The sequence below is a fragment of the Strongylocentrotus purpuratus genome, unplaced genomic scaffold (genome assembly GCF_000002235.5).
Source record: "Strongylocentrotus purpuratus isolate Spur 01 unplaced genomic scaffold, Spur_5.0 spur5_contig_869, whole genome shotgun sequence".
In the NCBI taxonomy this organism is placed as follows: Eukaryota; Metazoa; Echinodermata; class Echinoidea; order Camarodonta; family Strongylocentrotidae; genus Strongylocentrotus; species Strongylocentrotus purpuratus.
In genome coordinates, this window is record NW_022145578.1 from 211,941 (window position 1) to 227,934 (window position 15,994).

The window sequence follows — 15,994 nt, forward strand, 5'->3', positions numbered from 1 at the left end:
AGAAGAAAAAGAAGAAAAAGAGGAGAAGGAAGAAGAGGAAAATAATGATGAATTTGTAGAATTTCTATAACGTACGAAAACATAAGTATATACAACATGAAAAAGTATGAACTGACAGAAGAATAAAAATTTCAATCATATAACATGTCATTCACTTCTCTTCTCTGACTGTCAAGTATCAGGTATTCCTTTAACTTCCTCTTAAAATGATCATAGTTTCCTATTTCTTTTACACCATTAGGAAGGGATTTCCAATGTTTTATGGCATTGTAATAAAACGAATTTCCAATACTACCTACTCTTTCTGGTAAGTTAAAGTTGAATCGGCTATTTCTTGTATTATAATCATGTACGTCAGTAACAAGATCGAAGTTGGATCGAATATAATGATTCGACCTAGTATTATATATTTTATGCACGTGATGCAATACGAGTTGTTTTGATCTTTGGTCGACTTCAAGAAAACCAGCTTTAGAAAGTTCGCTGTAGCAACATGAGTTCTTGGACCAGAACAGTTGATAAATCTCACCATTTTGTTTTGTATAATCTTCAACTTCTTTTGATCTGACTTGTTTATGTTACTATACCATGCAGGGTTAGCATAGTCAAATAAACATTGAATAAGAGCAAAACAGAGTGTACGTCTTGCTTTTAAATCCAAACAACTTTGATATCTGTACAAACATTTCAGACCAGAATTTGCTTTTTTACAACTGATTCTACTAAAGATGAAAATGAAATTGCGCTAGCCAACTCAATGCCTAAATACTTCACAGACTCTTTTCTCTTGATTGCTTGATTATTGTGTGTCACTTTGAATTCAAATGACTTTTTAGAACTACTTTTAGAACAAAATAAAATGCTTTCTGTTTTTCCCAAGTATAAAGAAAGCTTATTATCAGTCATCCAATCGACACACGTAGACAGCTGTTCACTGAGCTTTTCCTCAATATATTTAGGATCAGGATTTGAATAGAGTAGTACGCTGTCATCTGCGTACAATAAGGTTCACAAGTTTCAACTTTATATCATCGCGGGATAGCCACAGCTCAAATTTGACCAGGTCAATTGAACAAAAGCACAAACAAAAGTGTCTCTTCATTTTTGTTAAAAAATGTATATGATTATTAGCTACATGATGTAGCAAATTTTTTGTCATGGTTCCCTTAGCGATGGAATATATACATTTCTGCGTAATAATGATTCAGTTACTTTCATTAATACTATCACATCCGTTAAAGAAATAATTTTTGTTTTGACAAATTAATTTCAGTTAGTCGTGACATCTAACCTTGTATATAGTACATGTATATTCAAATCTATTACAAATATACAAATTGTTAAAAGTAAATAATGAACTTTTTAACTCGAAAATTTGTCATAACGCTTGAGGACTTGTGCAATAATGGAGAGTAGTGCCTGACCATTGATTGGAAACATTTCTGAACTCAAATATTGTACTGGAGGTGGGTTAATTGTTATGCAATAAAATAAAATTTGAAAGTGGTGGTGAAGAAAGAAGAGGGGTCTTCATCGCAAATTTATCTGAAATAACATAACCACACCTTAAGTTTTAAAATTAAATGTGCCATCTTTTTGTGCACCGGCACTAATGATATACCCAAAGTAATAATGTTAAAAACCTATTCCTTTCTCTTTACTTTTTGGCCCCCCCCCCCCCGGCAAGATAGTTTTCCGGATCCCCATCGCAAGGATAGTTTCTGTTTCAATTAAGAAGATCACAGACTCCAGGTATTTCCTTATAAATAAGAAGGGCATTCCCATTTAGGATGATGACAGTACCGGGAACAGGAACGACGCATCTTGGATGATAGCGATAGAGATACGACGTTGGAAACTCGATGACCTTTTCTCTCCGCATATCGCCGTTAGGGGAGAGGAGACTCACAAAGCCAATGTAATCTTGGTTCAATCCCGTACGATATGTAACGTAGATCATGTCATCTGCACCGACATGAAAATTAAGTCGTCTGCTCCAGCCCGCCAGTGGAAACTTCATCTTGACTTCTCCAGTCGCTCGAAAGATTCTGCAAATATCCGAGTTTCCAGAGCGAATGATGATATCCCCATTTGCAAGTGTCCCGATACCCATCATTGGTTTGCATTCTATATCATTGATCGTGCGAAGATGTGACCCTGTCTCAGGGTCGCTCACATGTATCTCACCACTGTTGTGGCTAGCAGCGAGAAGTTTCCCCTTCCTGTCTACAGTTAGAAAGGCAAACCGCGATTCATCGTTAGGTAAAGCTAAAGACCTTTCATCGTTTCCGTCTCTGTCACAGAATTGCAGCAAACCGGCGTTGTAATCACTGTAAACAAAACCCTTGTCAGGGAGGACTGCTAAATCCCAAATGCCTCTAGTCTTCTTGTCGGTCAACAATGTTTCCATGGACCCGGACTTTACGTTTACTGAGTACAGTGCCGATCCATTGCCGTTCCGAAAGACTACTGTCTGCTCATCTATCGCCCCTAGAAGAAATGGCTCCTGGATATCTGAAGAAATATTCACCGTCTTGACCATCTCAAAGGAAGCGTTCTTTCCGGTCAAGATTCCAATCTTTTGTTCATCATCCACCCTCTTGAAACGTATCTTCTTTGCCACCGTTGATAGCTTATCCAGATGATCATGATCTAAACATGGTAACTTGTCCATACCCATCTCGTGATACTTGGCGACCTTCTTGTGGAAGGTTTTCCCGTCGCAATCGACCATGATGGATTTTGCGACTGCAGCTGTGCTCTCTAACTCCTCACCGGTGGTCTCTGCCGATGCTTTAGCTTCTGAAGTCATTCGACAAACAATGTCTACGATAACCTTCAACTCTGCAAGAACTCTGTCTCGGTCTTTCACTAGTGTTTCATGCTCGTTATCGTATTGTTCATTAATTTCTGCAAGCTCCATTCGACGCTTTTCATTGATCTGTCTTATGAGCTCTTCTGCCTCTGCGTTTACTTTGGCTACTTGTACAGTGTTTCGCTCCTTTTGGTCTTGTGACTTTGTCTGGAATGTGACGGATACCTTTTCCTTGATGTCTATGAAATGACCATCCATCTCCCGCGAACAACTCTCTATCTTGTCCAGAAAGCTCTGCGTCTCATTCTGCTTCGCTGAAATCTCTTCGACATCTTTTTTCACGATTTCTCTCTTCTCAGCGAAGAACTTCTCAATGTCTTGCATCTGATGCCCATGGTGAGTCGTCAAGGCACATGTGTGGCACACTGCTACTTTGCATTTGCAGCAGAGCAGTTCTACTTCTTTGCTCTCGTGTTGTGGACACGGCCATTTTATAGCTCCATGAGACATATCAGCCAGAATGGCGCTGGCCAGATTGCGGGCACATGTTGGACATAAATGGCGTTGTTCAACAACTTTGTACCCTTGTGTTTCGTCATCACCATCATTGCCGCATTCCTCGCACTTGAATCCCAGTGCGTCGAAGAGGCTTGCCATCGTGTATTACGGACTGAATAATCTCCTTTTCTAAAAACGAATCGAAGCGCTGCTTAGATTGCAACTCACAGGTAGATCGAAGACAGATTGGTGTGAAATCAAATCATGCAGAACTCGCCCGAGCCATACTCAATACTATGTTCGATGATCAGCGTGTATAGGGTGTATTACAACGCTCCGAAATATGAATTTTTTGTATGATGGCCTCATCACCCCTCGACGTAATGACTGTATGTCAGTAATCCTATACGTATATGAATCATAATAGCATAGACGGGGCAGTGCATTTTATGTAAAACGCCTCCTTTGTAGATTGAACTTTGGACTTGCTTCCGCTATCCCAAATGATTACGTCCGGCTACCAAACGTTGTACTTTGATAAAACTGATAGTGTAACTGAATTGGAGCCCGGAGAAAATAAACATTAGACAATTGTTTCTACGGGAGCGTTGTTGGACATTAATTATTCTCGCATCAGTTGTTTCGTTCATTTTACTCTATGAAAACTGTATCAATAAGAAAGACACAAATGAAATTAAGCATCATGAATATCTGTGGTTAATAACATCAGTTATAATCTATCCAAACATTAGCTACTGCTAAACTATTTCTGTTTTTAGTGTATATTAAATAAGTATTAAGCAACAATAAGTATCCTTTCAAGGCAGTAATATTTGATATGTTGAGACGTTCTGACATTTTTCTAGAAACCCATGCAGACTCAGAGAGCTAAATTACATTTCTTGTCATAAACATCTAGATAAATGAAATATCTAACTGCTTGACATAAATCAACATATCTTTCGCTATCAACACTATACTTTATATCTAAAAAGTGACTGAGTGTGCTTAAACTATACATGCAGTTTGACCTGGTGCTGACCTACATAGTGGCACAATAGGGACTTTTAGATTCGCACGAAGACAATGGGGATCGCTACGATCGACGTCCTTTTAATGCACTGCCTTGAATGGACGTCACACGTATCAGTCGACGCAAATCTAAAAGTCCCTATTGTCATTTACGTTGACATCCATACAACTTCACTCTTCATTAAACAAAACCTGAATCTTCTATATTCATTTAAATCCTGATTTCCAACCAATTATTACAAATCTACCTTTTATATATGACCATTTTGTATACATTTATCATCATCTTCAAATATGTTATGCACATATAAGAATTGAAGCGTAGGCCTACAATGTACTGTCATGTAATCTACACTTGCTGCACGAAGATCCACGTCGAACCTATTAACTTGTATCTCTAGCATACTATGTTTCGTAAATATACATCATTTATGTAATAATTAAATTAAACTCTTTGCCTCATTTTTGCACTAAATTGAAATACCAGGTTCCAGGATGCCCAGGAATTTGGGCAATTCTGTCCTCAAATCAGTCCCATGTTTTCTCTGTTTGACTGTAGAATGAGTTTGGCACAGGGTATACGTAGATCTATTTCAATATAGACTTTGATCGAGGACCTTGAGTGTTTTTGCATGAAATGTCGAGCAATCAATTGCATACATAAACAAAGAATAAGCATGTCAAAGGTGCCCAAATGTGTGTGATATGTACTCAATTATATTCAATTCAATTTATTTTATTTTCACATTTGATGAAAAAGAAACAATAACAAACATACACAATACAAAGTCACTCTAATACAGTGTTGCCACACTATGTTTACAAAGTCAACTATATGTGTACACTGTGTGGACATTATGTGTTCACATTGTTATCACAGTGTGGAGTTTCAGACCATGTGGTTTACAACATAATATCCACATAAACTGACAGAGTACCACATATTTACCTCATTGGTATATGTATTGAACTATGTGTAACTCTGTGATCCCAGTATTGTCACAGTGTGGGGTTCAGATCATGTGATTTACCACATAGTCCTACATATTTAACACAGAGTAACACATGTTAACCACAGTGTGATATGTACTGAACTATGTGTAAACTCTGTGTTCACAGTATTGTCACAGTGTGGGGTTCAGATCGTGTGATTTACCACACAGTCCTACATACAGTGTGAGTCCAAAAAAAAGTGTACACCTAGAAAATTGCTAATTATTTAAAAAATCATCTATGAACAGTTAATTATTATATATCTTATAAAGGAGTGTTTTATCCCAAATCATTTGGTATAATTTTTGTGTGGTATGTGTTCACGCCTGGATGAACAGGAGGCATTGTTTGCGAGAGTGCAAAAATCGACTTGCGCCAAAGTGGCTTATGTGAAGTTTAAATAAAAATATTGTGTTTTGGGTATTAAATCGGTTTTTGCAGATCCACATAACATTTCTACCAAAATCATGCCCCACATATTAATATCGAATATCAAATATCGACGAACATTTGGGCGCGCGTGTGTGTGTGTGAGTGTGTGACTTTGTTTCTGCAAAAAGCATATGCAATGCATTTCATTTGATACATTCAATTCATTCTCTCACTCCGCTAATCCCAACATAATACATGCTGTAGGCGTCACTTTGGCGCAAGTCCATTTTCTAGGTGTAAACTTGTTTATGACTCACATGGTATTTAACACAGAGTGACACATATTTTCCACAGTGTGGTATGTATCGAACTATGTGTAAACTCTGCGATCCCAGTATTGTCACAGTGTGGGGTTCAAATCATGTGGTTTACGACATAGTCTTACCTATTTAACACAGTGTGACACATATTTACCACAATTATGGTATGTATCACTATGTGTAAACTCTGTGTTCACAGTTTACTGTCAGTGTGAGATTTTTAGATCATGTGGTTTAACCATAACGTAATATTCACATATTTGTATATACTTATCACACAGTGCCACATGTTTACAAAAGTGTGTCATAAGAGTAAATACTGTTCATATTTTTGTCATAGTTTGGTTTCTCCCAGCATTTTAAAATATGTGAAAATTGTTTGTTCACAGGGTAATTTCTACAGAGCGATCTTCCTAAATTACTTAATCACACACTTACCACAGAGTCTCATATAGTCTATACCTGTACATGTCGCCGTATAGCGGCAGCCCGGAAGGAAAAACCAGTTACCACCAGTTCAAATTTCCAACTGGTTCCAGTTATAAATTAAAATGGTTCCCAGTTGACGGCAACTGGTTCCAGTTGATTCTAACTGGTCCATATAATGCATATCAAGCGGATATTTGGTCGACTGCATTTCATTTAACGGGAACCGGTCCTTCATGACCAGTTACACCAGTTGAAAACTGGTCTAGTTGCATATTTCCAGTTGCACCAGTTGAAAACTGGTCTGTGGGCATATTTCCAGTTGCACCAGTTGAAAACTGGTCTGTGGGCTTATTTCTAGTTGCACCAGTTGATAATTGGTCTGTGGGCATATTTCCAGTTGCACCAGTTGATAACTGGTCTGTGGGCTTATTTCCAGTTGAACCAGTTGAAAACTGGTCCGTAGGGGGTTTAGTTTAATCAGTTGACACCACTTAATTTGCATAATTAATATGGGGTGCGTGCAGATCTATGTTTTTATACAATTAATCTGAATTTAAAAGCATATTTCTTAATTACTGATGATTGAGTTATATATTTATTTCGAAAATACTACAAACTAAAAACTGTCAATTATTAGGACGTTTCACTACTTTTTTTAAAATTACATTTAATTAAACATGAGTTAGGGAAATCTAACTATGAACTAAAATATATTCAATAAAATAAAATTATATGGAAATCATGTGACACGAAACATATAACCAATGCCATTACATTAGAAATTACAGATGAACCGGGTAAACCAGACTGTGTTACTTGTTGCCCTAGGCAAGATTAATTAGTATAATTGCTTCTTAAAGCGTTAGTTACTAATTAATTGTTTCATCTGGAGGGTGTGGTATACTATGAGGTGGATGCCACAGTGTACCAGACAATGCGGTATGTGCCACAGTGTACCAGACAATGCGGTATGTGCCACAGTGTGTTAGACTATGTGGTAGACTATGTGGTGATTATGTGGTTGGTCCCAGAGCGTGCTACCACATGCGGGCCACATGTGATTTTGGGACGTGTGTTAACGCTGTGGGTTCTATTTGGTGCATACCACAGTTTTATGTGGTAACGCTGTGCCATAACACAATGTGGTATCAACCACATAGTCTACCACATTGTGGTACGTTCCACATAGTACACCACAGCGTTACCACACGTCCTAAAATCACATGTGGTCCACATGTGTTAGCACACTGTGGTACCACACTGTGTTTGGCTTTGTGGTAACACAGTGATTGTTCCATAAGGACAATTCCAACAAATAACAGAAATGAACAGAAATATCAAAATGTGAGGGGACAAACAAAGGCCAAAGGCCTGTCAAAGGCTTGTCTCTAAACTATATGAGTAATTAAATATACATTAAGTGCCACTTGATAAGTGGTACAACAGGAGGAAAGAGGAAAAAACAAGGTAAACGTAGCGCTTTACAGACTCAGAGGATGTAGGCCTATGATTTAATAAGATTAGATTTATATATCTTTAAAAAAAAACTAAATAAGCAAGGCGATTCTTTATTTTGGACCCAAGACTATTCCACAATTTTACAGAAAATATCTTTATACATTTATGATGGAAATGAAAGAATAATATGCGTTGAATCACCAATATGTTATAACCGTTCATTAATTTTAAGGGTAAAAATAAGTACAATTTTCAATTAATTTTCACTGCAGATATAGGGTCATGAACTCTTTGTCAATTCATTTTTTTTTTTTTTGATATATGCACCCTCTTCTAGCATGATACTTTAATAATTACCCCCACGTACGCCCCCCCCCCCCCACCACCACCACCAAGCTCACCCAAATGCATTATTCTATAGAACAGCGCGCCTGCAAGCTATGATACTCAACAAAAGGACTCCTTTAACCCTTCGGTATTCACCTTCCATTCACCTTTATTGATTTTCTTTATTACTTTTATCCTTCTTTCTATCCTCCTTTTGTCTACTATTTTCTCCATTCCCTCTCTCTTTTTCTCATAACATTATAAATTTATACTCATAACTAAGCTCTCTGATACCGCAGTTACACCAACGGACCAGACCGACACCAGACCTAGCATTTAAGGTGATACAGTTTTGGGAAATTTTGAAAATTGGGTGGATAGTGATTCTTCACAATTTCGATATTTTTGGATACCCCTGTGGATGCGAAATGTACCGAGATTTTTACTGCAGTTTTATTCAGTAAATGCTTGTACCTTCACGATCTTGTATATTGAACATGAAAAACGAATCAAACCATAACAGGACATCGTGATCAAAATTCAAAATGAAATGAAATAGTCATAGTCTCCCTCTGCGTCGTCAAGCGTGTTATCAAGGAAGACTTGGAGAGAAGGAGAGAGGAACAGCGACACAGAGAGTACCATGGTACGGGATTCGAAGGGTCCAAACAAATGGATGGACAAAGACAGGAAGAAAACAAATAGAGAAAGAGAATGGGACATATAGAGAACGTTGTCGTTCTGAGAACCATCAAGATAAATGGCGTGACCGGCTTTGATGTATTGAACAAGAGGAACGTCTTCTGTTGAGTACGGTTCATGGGTTTGTGAAAGACATTGAAATTTGATTGTGTATTACACCAGGATTCGAGTATCTGAGGTTATGGAATCGTAAAAATTGAAACGGAAGTGACTAATCTTGCTTGAAAAAAAAAATCACAATTAAAAGCACTGCACGCAGAACAGGGAATATAGGACTACACAAACTTTAAAAAAAAAAAAAAAAATTTAAACAATTTTGTTTTATTTCTCCAGATGTGTAATACAAACCATGACATACAATTGAATACAATAAACGTGTTCAATATTGATGCTTTTACATAAACATAATTAAACACAAACTTATTTGCAGTATAATATAACTTAGCAACAAAGTAAAGTTGTACCTAAACATAATATGTCAATTGTAAATGTTATTTACTTATATATATTACAAAAAAAAAAAATCTGGAGGTAATTTTACTGAAACAATCCTGCCCCCTCCCTGCCCCCTCCATCACACAAACATACTCACCCTCTATCACACAAACATACTCACCCACCCACACACATACTCACAAACTTTTTTTAATTTTTTTTTAACAATTTTGTTTTATTTCTCCAGATGTGTAATACAAACCATGACATACAATTGAATAAAATAAACGTGTTCAATATTGATGCTTTGACATAAACATAATTAAACACAAACTTATTTGCAGTATAATATAACTTAGCAACAAAGTAAACGTATAAGTACCTAAACATAATATGTCAATTGTAAATGTTATTTACTTATATATTACCAAAAAAAAAACTTAAACAAATCTGGAGGTAATTTTACTGAAACAATCCTGCCCCTTCCCTGCCCCCTCCATCACACAAACATACTCACCCACCCACACACATACTCACCCCCCCCCCCCACCCACCCACCCCCCCCCCCCACACACTCACAGTACTCACTCAGTGGATGTCTGCCAACATTCTCAACTCAAGAAAAATATACTAAATAAGTTATCCAGGCCGCAAAATCGAGTTACGCTTTTAACAGGCTCACGGTGGAGAAGAAAGCAAATCTTAATTAATCTTAAGCTGCTCCCACTTTAAGAAATGTGATCCTAGCTTTCCCATTTTAATTGCTATTTTCTTTTCCTCATCCCTATACTTAAAAATGCTTTTTTTCATCTTTTCTAAAGTTAGTACTCGCCCCCCCCCCCCGATCTTGACATAAATATTACATACTTCACCATGAAAATGATGGTATTACACATTTTTATTCTATATGAACTACCTACCAACCCAACAAATATATCTCGCCATTCTAAATCTTTAATTTCATCTAACTCAAAAAGTTGTATTAAAGCCTGCCATATCCTTTGAACGTTCCCACAAGATAAAAATAAATGTTTGTATGTTTCTATTTCCTGCTTACAAAACGAACATAAATTATCACCAACAAAACCAAATCTAATAGATTGAAGATGCTCATTAGTGTATTTGGCTCCATGCAATAATTTAAATTGAAATTCACGTTGTTTTCTAATGAGTATAGTAATTCTTGGTCTAACAAATATTTCTTTAATTCTTTATCTATAAAATCATAATCATTTTGCCCATCCCTTACCTGCAAATCATACGTTTGTTGCAGTGCTTTGATGAAATAATCATAGATTGTTCTTGAACCCACATCCACAAACTGTATTTTTTTACTAGAAATATGGAAATAAGTATTAAAGCTTATCAAATCAACCTCGAGGAATTCTATTAACCCTGAATCATCCTTCCATAACCTGGGTATCGCATCATAAATATCAATAATCATAAGCAAATTATTACCTTTCATACCGAGGTTCATAAAATATTTAACAGACTTAACATGACCTTTCTCAACCAAATGATTCAGTTGAACAATCCCTCTTTCAAACAAGTATCTATCAAATATACTTTTTCCATTTATACATATATTCTGATTATTAAAAATAATTGGATTAATATAACCCTCCAAATATCTTAAATTACTTGTCACAAACACGTCATCGCACACACGCGCGCGCACACACACACACCCACCCACTCGCACACACACCCACTCGCGCACATATTCTTGTGTTTCTGTGATCAACGCTTGTAAACCTCACAGGTGTTTGCTTCGTGGTAGTAATATTAAAGTCTGCAAGGACCGACGCCCACACCACATTTAGTACTCGACATTCTATCAAATGTTAATCAGAATGGCAGATTTTAAGAAGAACCATCGAAAGTACAGCATCTACGAGCGGATCCAGGATATTGTCAGACGGGAGGTGCAAAATAATTGGAAAAAGAAAGTCCACTAAAAGTTCCCAGAAAATTTTATGTTCAATTGTCCCTCTAGCATCCACATCAGTTGATCATTGGTGGGCGCGGAGGGGGTGGGGGAGGGGGAAGGGGGTTGAAGGGAATACCCGTGTACAATTTAAAGGAATTTTCCTTCCCATATTGTCTATTCTTACTTATTTAAAACGCGCTCCTGGATCCACTTTTGCATTCATCAGTTGGCAAATACTTATCTATTGTGATGTCAGATGCATATGTGTCCAACGTTACAACATCCCCCAATAAAAATATTTATATATGATATAACAATAATAAATGAATAAATCAATTTTAAAAAAAGAGAAGAAGTATGAATTCAATTGGGGCTTATCGTGCAAAGGATAGAGTCGGCCGACGCCCACCACCACCCAAAAAACTTAGAAATTTAGACTACAACTTGCAGCTCAACTCAAGCTTATAGCCAGACCAGTTACAAATATCCAGTGCTTGTTTTTTTCTGATATGATGAAATGTATCAACATGTATGTACAGTACCATCATCAGCTAATATACCTTGTTCTCTGAGTCTTCTGTACTTATAATAAATATTCAATTGGCAACATGACGTTCTACATTATACAAGCAGATATGCATTTAAAGTTATATTTTAACCCTCCAACATGGTCCTTTATCATATTTTTATAATATCATACATAAACGATTTAGTATACAAAAACACACATACAGGCAGGATTCTATATTTTTGTACCTTGGTCATGATTGAACATATACAAAAGAAATAGGTACTATATTACTATAAAAATGTTATAAATTTGTTTGAAACAAAAGAGAATATTAATAGCTGTTTCTTTTAAAGCGCTTTACCAGATACAACCGATAGACTGTCATTACTCCGGTCACTGTACTGGACAGTTACTATTCCGCATAGTACAGTGCACATTCCCCACTCCCTGGGGAGCATTATATTTATTCGACTTTTGCGTCCGCGCACATACTCGTCAAATCACACTGACTCTCGCACCCTATCAGGTACCCAATAAGCATCTGAATGGAGAGGAGTAATATAGATAAAAATGCCTTGCTCAATGACATATGTACCGAGCCGAGGCTCGAACCCATGACCTTTGCATTTCCAGTCAAGTGAATAAACCACTCAACCAAGCCACCTCTAAACACCTTCTCATGTTTTTTTTTATTTTTTTAGATTTGTTTGAGCTACACATTTAAAATCATCCAGGCATATAATAACAAAATTATCACTGACATGATATTTTCAAACTTGGTAAATAGCTTAAGGCATTAACTGATTTGTTTTCTTTTCTTATTACTACCGTAATACAATAGAAGCCAGTAACGTTTCTAATAAGGTTCGCAAGTTTCAACTTTATATTATCGCGAGATAGCCACAGCTCAAATTTGACGAGGTCAATTGAACAAAAGCGCAAACAAAATAGTCTCTTCACTTTTGTTACAAAATGTATAGGATTATTAGCTACATGATGTAGCAAAATTGTAGTCATGGTTCCCTTAGCGATGGAATATATACATTGCTGTGTAATAATGATTCAGTTACTTTCATTAATACTATCACGTCAGTTAAAGAAATAACTTTTGTTTTGACAAATTATTTTCAGTTAGTCGTGACATGACATCTAATCTTGTAAATAGTACATGTATATTCAAATCTATTACAAATAAACAACTTTTAAAAAGTAAATAATGAACTTTTTAACTCGAATATTTGTCATAACGCTTGAGGACTTGGGCAATAATGGAGAGTAGTGCCTAACCATTGATTGGAAGGTTTCTTCACTCAAATATCGTACTATTGGAGGTGGGTTTAATTATTTTGCAACTTCACCATAACTCCAGGATCAACGTGCATGCATGATCTTGGGGTCAGAAAAAAAATCTGAAGGTGGTGGTGAAGAAAGAAAGAGGGGTCTTGGTCGCAAATTTATCTGAAATAACATCACCACACCTTAAGTTTTAAAATGTAATGTGCCATCTGCTTGTGCACTGGCACTAATGATATACCCAGAGTGATAACGTTAAAAACCTATTCTTTTTCCTTAAAGATAAAGACCAGTATTAGAAACGCCCCAATTTAAAAAAATGGAATGGAAGCTCTTATTGCCAATCATGTAAAAGAATATGTTTTGACTAATACATGATGATACAAAATTTGCTGGGAAACCGCCTACTAATTGATATATTTGTAAATAAGTTTATCTACTGGTATGTGAGAGATAAACGCATGTGTCGTGCACGCTTGCGTAGTCACATAAACATCTTTCCGTGTACAGTGCTTGTAACTTTACAAATTTCTTAACATTTTGATGCCCCAGAACCTTGCAGTACACACCAATACTTATATGCTAAAAGATCAACCTTTTCTGATCGATTCCACAACGTTTCTTTCACAATGCAATCGCATGATCATAACTTGTCTTTATCTTTAACTTTTTGGCCCCTCCCCCTGCATGAATCCTGGACCGTCTCCCGTCTCTCCTGCAAGGGCACTTTCTGATCAATTAAGAAGATCATAGACTCCAGGTATTTCCTTATAAACAAGAAGGGCATTTCCATTTAGGATGATGACAGTACCGGGAACAGGAACGACGCATCTTGGATAATAGCGATAGAGATACGACGTTGGAAACTCGATGACTTTTTCTCTCCGCATATCACCGTTAGGGGAGAGGAGACTTACAAAGCCAATGTAATCTTGGTTCAATCCCGTACGATATGTAACGTAGATCATGTCATCTGCACCGACATGAAAATTGAGTCGTCTGCTCCAGTCCGCCAGTGGAAACTTCATCTTGACTTCTCCAGTCGCTCGAAAGATTCTGCAAATATCCAAGTTTCCAGAGCGAATGATGATATCCCCATTTGCAAGTGTCCCGATACCCATCATTGGTTTGCATTCTATATCATGGATCGTGCGAAGATGTGACCCTGTCTCAGGGTCGCTCACATATATCTCGCCACTGTTATGGCTAGCAGCGAGAAGTTTCCCCTTCCTGTCTACAGTTAGAAAGGCAAACCGCGATTCATCGTTAGGTAAAGCTAAAGACCTCTCATCGTTTCCGTCTCTGTCACAGATCTGCAGCAAACCGGCGTTGTAATCACTGTAAACAAAACCCTTGTCAGGGAGGACTGCTAAATCCCAAATGCCTCTAGTCTTCTTGTCGGTCAACAATGTTTCCATGGACCCGTACTCTACGTTTACTGAGTACAGTGCCGATCCATTGCCGTTCCGAAAGACTACTGTCTGCTCATCTATCGCCCCTAGAAGAAATGGCTCCTGGATATCTGAAGAAATATTCACCGTCTTGACCATCTCAAAGGAAGCATTCTTCCCGGTCAAGAGTCCAATCTTTTGTTCGTCATCCACCCTCTTGAAACGTATCTTCTCTGCCACTGTTGATAGCTTATCCAGATGATCATGATCTAAACATGGTAACTTGTCCATACCCATCTCGTGATACTTGGCGACCTTCTTGTGGAAGGTTTTCCCGTCGCAATCGACCATGATGGATTTTGCGACTGCAGCTGTGCTCTCTAACTCCTCACCGGTGGTCTCTGCCGATGCTTTAGCTTCTGAAGTCATTCGATAAACAATGTCTACGATAACCTTCAACTCTGCAAGAACTCTGTCTCGGTCTTTCACTAGTGTTTCATGCTCGTTATCGTATTGTTCATTAATTTCTGCAAGTTCCATTCGACGCTTTTCATTGATCTGTCTTATGAGCTCTTCTGCCTTTGAGTTTACTTTGGCTACTTGTACAGTGTTTCGCTCCTTTTGGTCTTGTGACTTTGTCTGGAATGTGACGGATACCTTTTCCTTGATGTCTATGAAATGACCATCCATCTCCCGCGAACAACTCTCTATCTTGTCCAGAAAGCTCTGCGTCTCATTCTGCTTCGCTGAAATCTCTTCGACATCTTTTTTCACGATTTCTCTCTTCTCAGCGAAGAACTTCTCAATGTCTTGCATCTGATGCCCATGGTGAGTCGTCAAGGCACATGTGTGGCACACTGCTACTTTGCATTTGCAGCAGAGCAGTTCTACTTCTTTGCTCTCGTGTTGTGGACACGGCCATTTTAAAGCTCCATGAGACATATCAGCCAGAATGGCGCTGGCCAGATTGCGGGCACATGTTGGACATAAATGGCGTTGTTCAACAACTTTGTACCCTTGTGTTTCGTCAACACCATCATTGCCGCATTCCTCGCACTTGAATCCCAGTGCGTCGAAGAGGCTTGCCATCGTGTATTACGAACTGAATAATCTCCTTTTCTAAAAACGAATCAAAGCGCTGCTTAGATGGCAACTCACAGGTAGATCGAAGACAGATTGGTGTGAAATAAAATCATGCAGAACTCGCCCGAGCCATACTCAATACTATGTTCGATGATCAGCGTGCATAGGGTGTATTACAACGCTCCGAAATATGAATTTTTTGTATGATGGCCTCATCACTCCTCGACGTAATGACTGCTTGCTTCCGCTATCCCAAATGACTACGTCCGGCTACCAAACATTGTACTTTGATAAAACTGATAGTGTAACTGAATTGGAGCCCGGGGAAAATAAACATTAGACAAATGTTTCTACGGGAGCGTTGTTGAACATTAATTATTCTCGCATCAGTTGTTTCGTTCA

At 37.7% G+C, this 15,994-nt stretch overlaps 2 protein-coding genes across 2 annotated transcripts; both read right to left on the minus strand.

The window, feature by feature from the left end:
- Positions 1 to 1,726: 1,726 nt before the first annotated feature.
- On the minus strand, positions 1,727 to 3,472 carry LOC115920421. The gene has a single exon (XM_030976191.1). It carries the CDS (start codon positions 3,470 to 3,472, stop codon positions 1,727 to 1,729), a length of 1,746 nt encoding a protein of 581 aa, XP_030832051.1.
- Positions 3,473 to 13,852: 10,380 nt separating this feature from the next.
- On the minus strand, positions 13,853 to 15,598 carry LOC115920423. Its single transcript, XM_030976198.1, has one exon. It carries the CDS (start codon positions 15,596 to 15,598, stop codon positions 13,853 to 13,855), a length of 1,746 nt encoding a protein of 581 aa, XP_030832058.1.
- Between the last annotated feature and the right edge of the window lie 396 nt (positions 15,599 to 15,994).

Coding starts and splice junctions, on each gene's coding strand:
- LOC115920421 (XM_030976191.1), bottom strand. CDS start 3,472: ATGGCAAGCCTCTTCGACGCACTGGGATTCAAGTGCGAGGAATGCGGC.
- LOC115920423 (XM_030976198.1), bottom strand. CDS start 15,598: ATGGCAAGCCTCTTCGACGCACTGGGATTCAAGTGCGAGGAATGCGGC.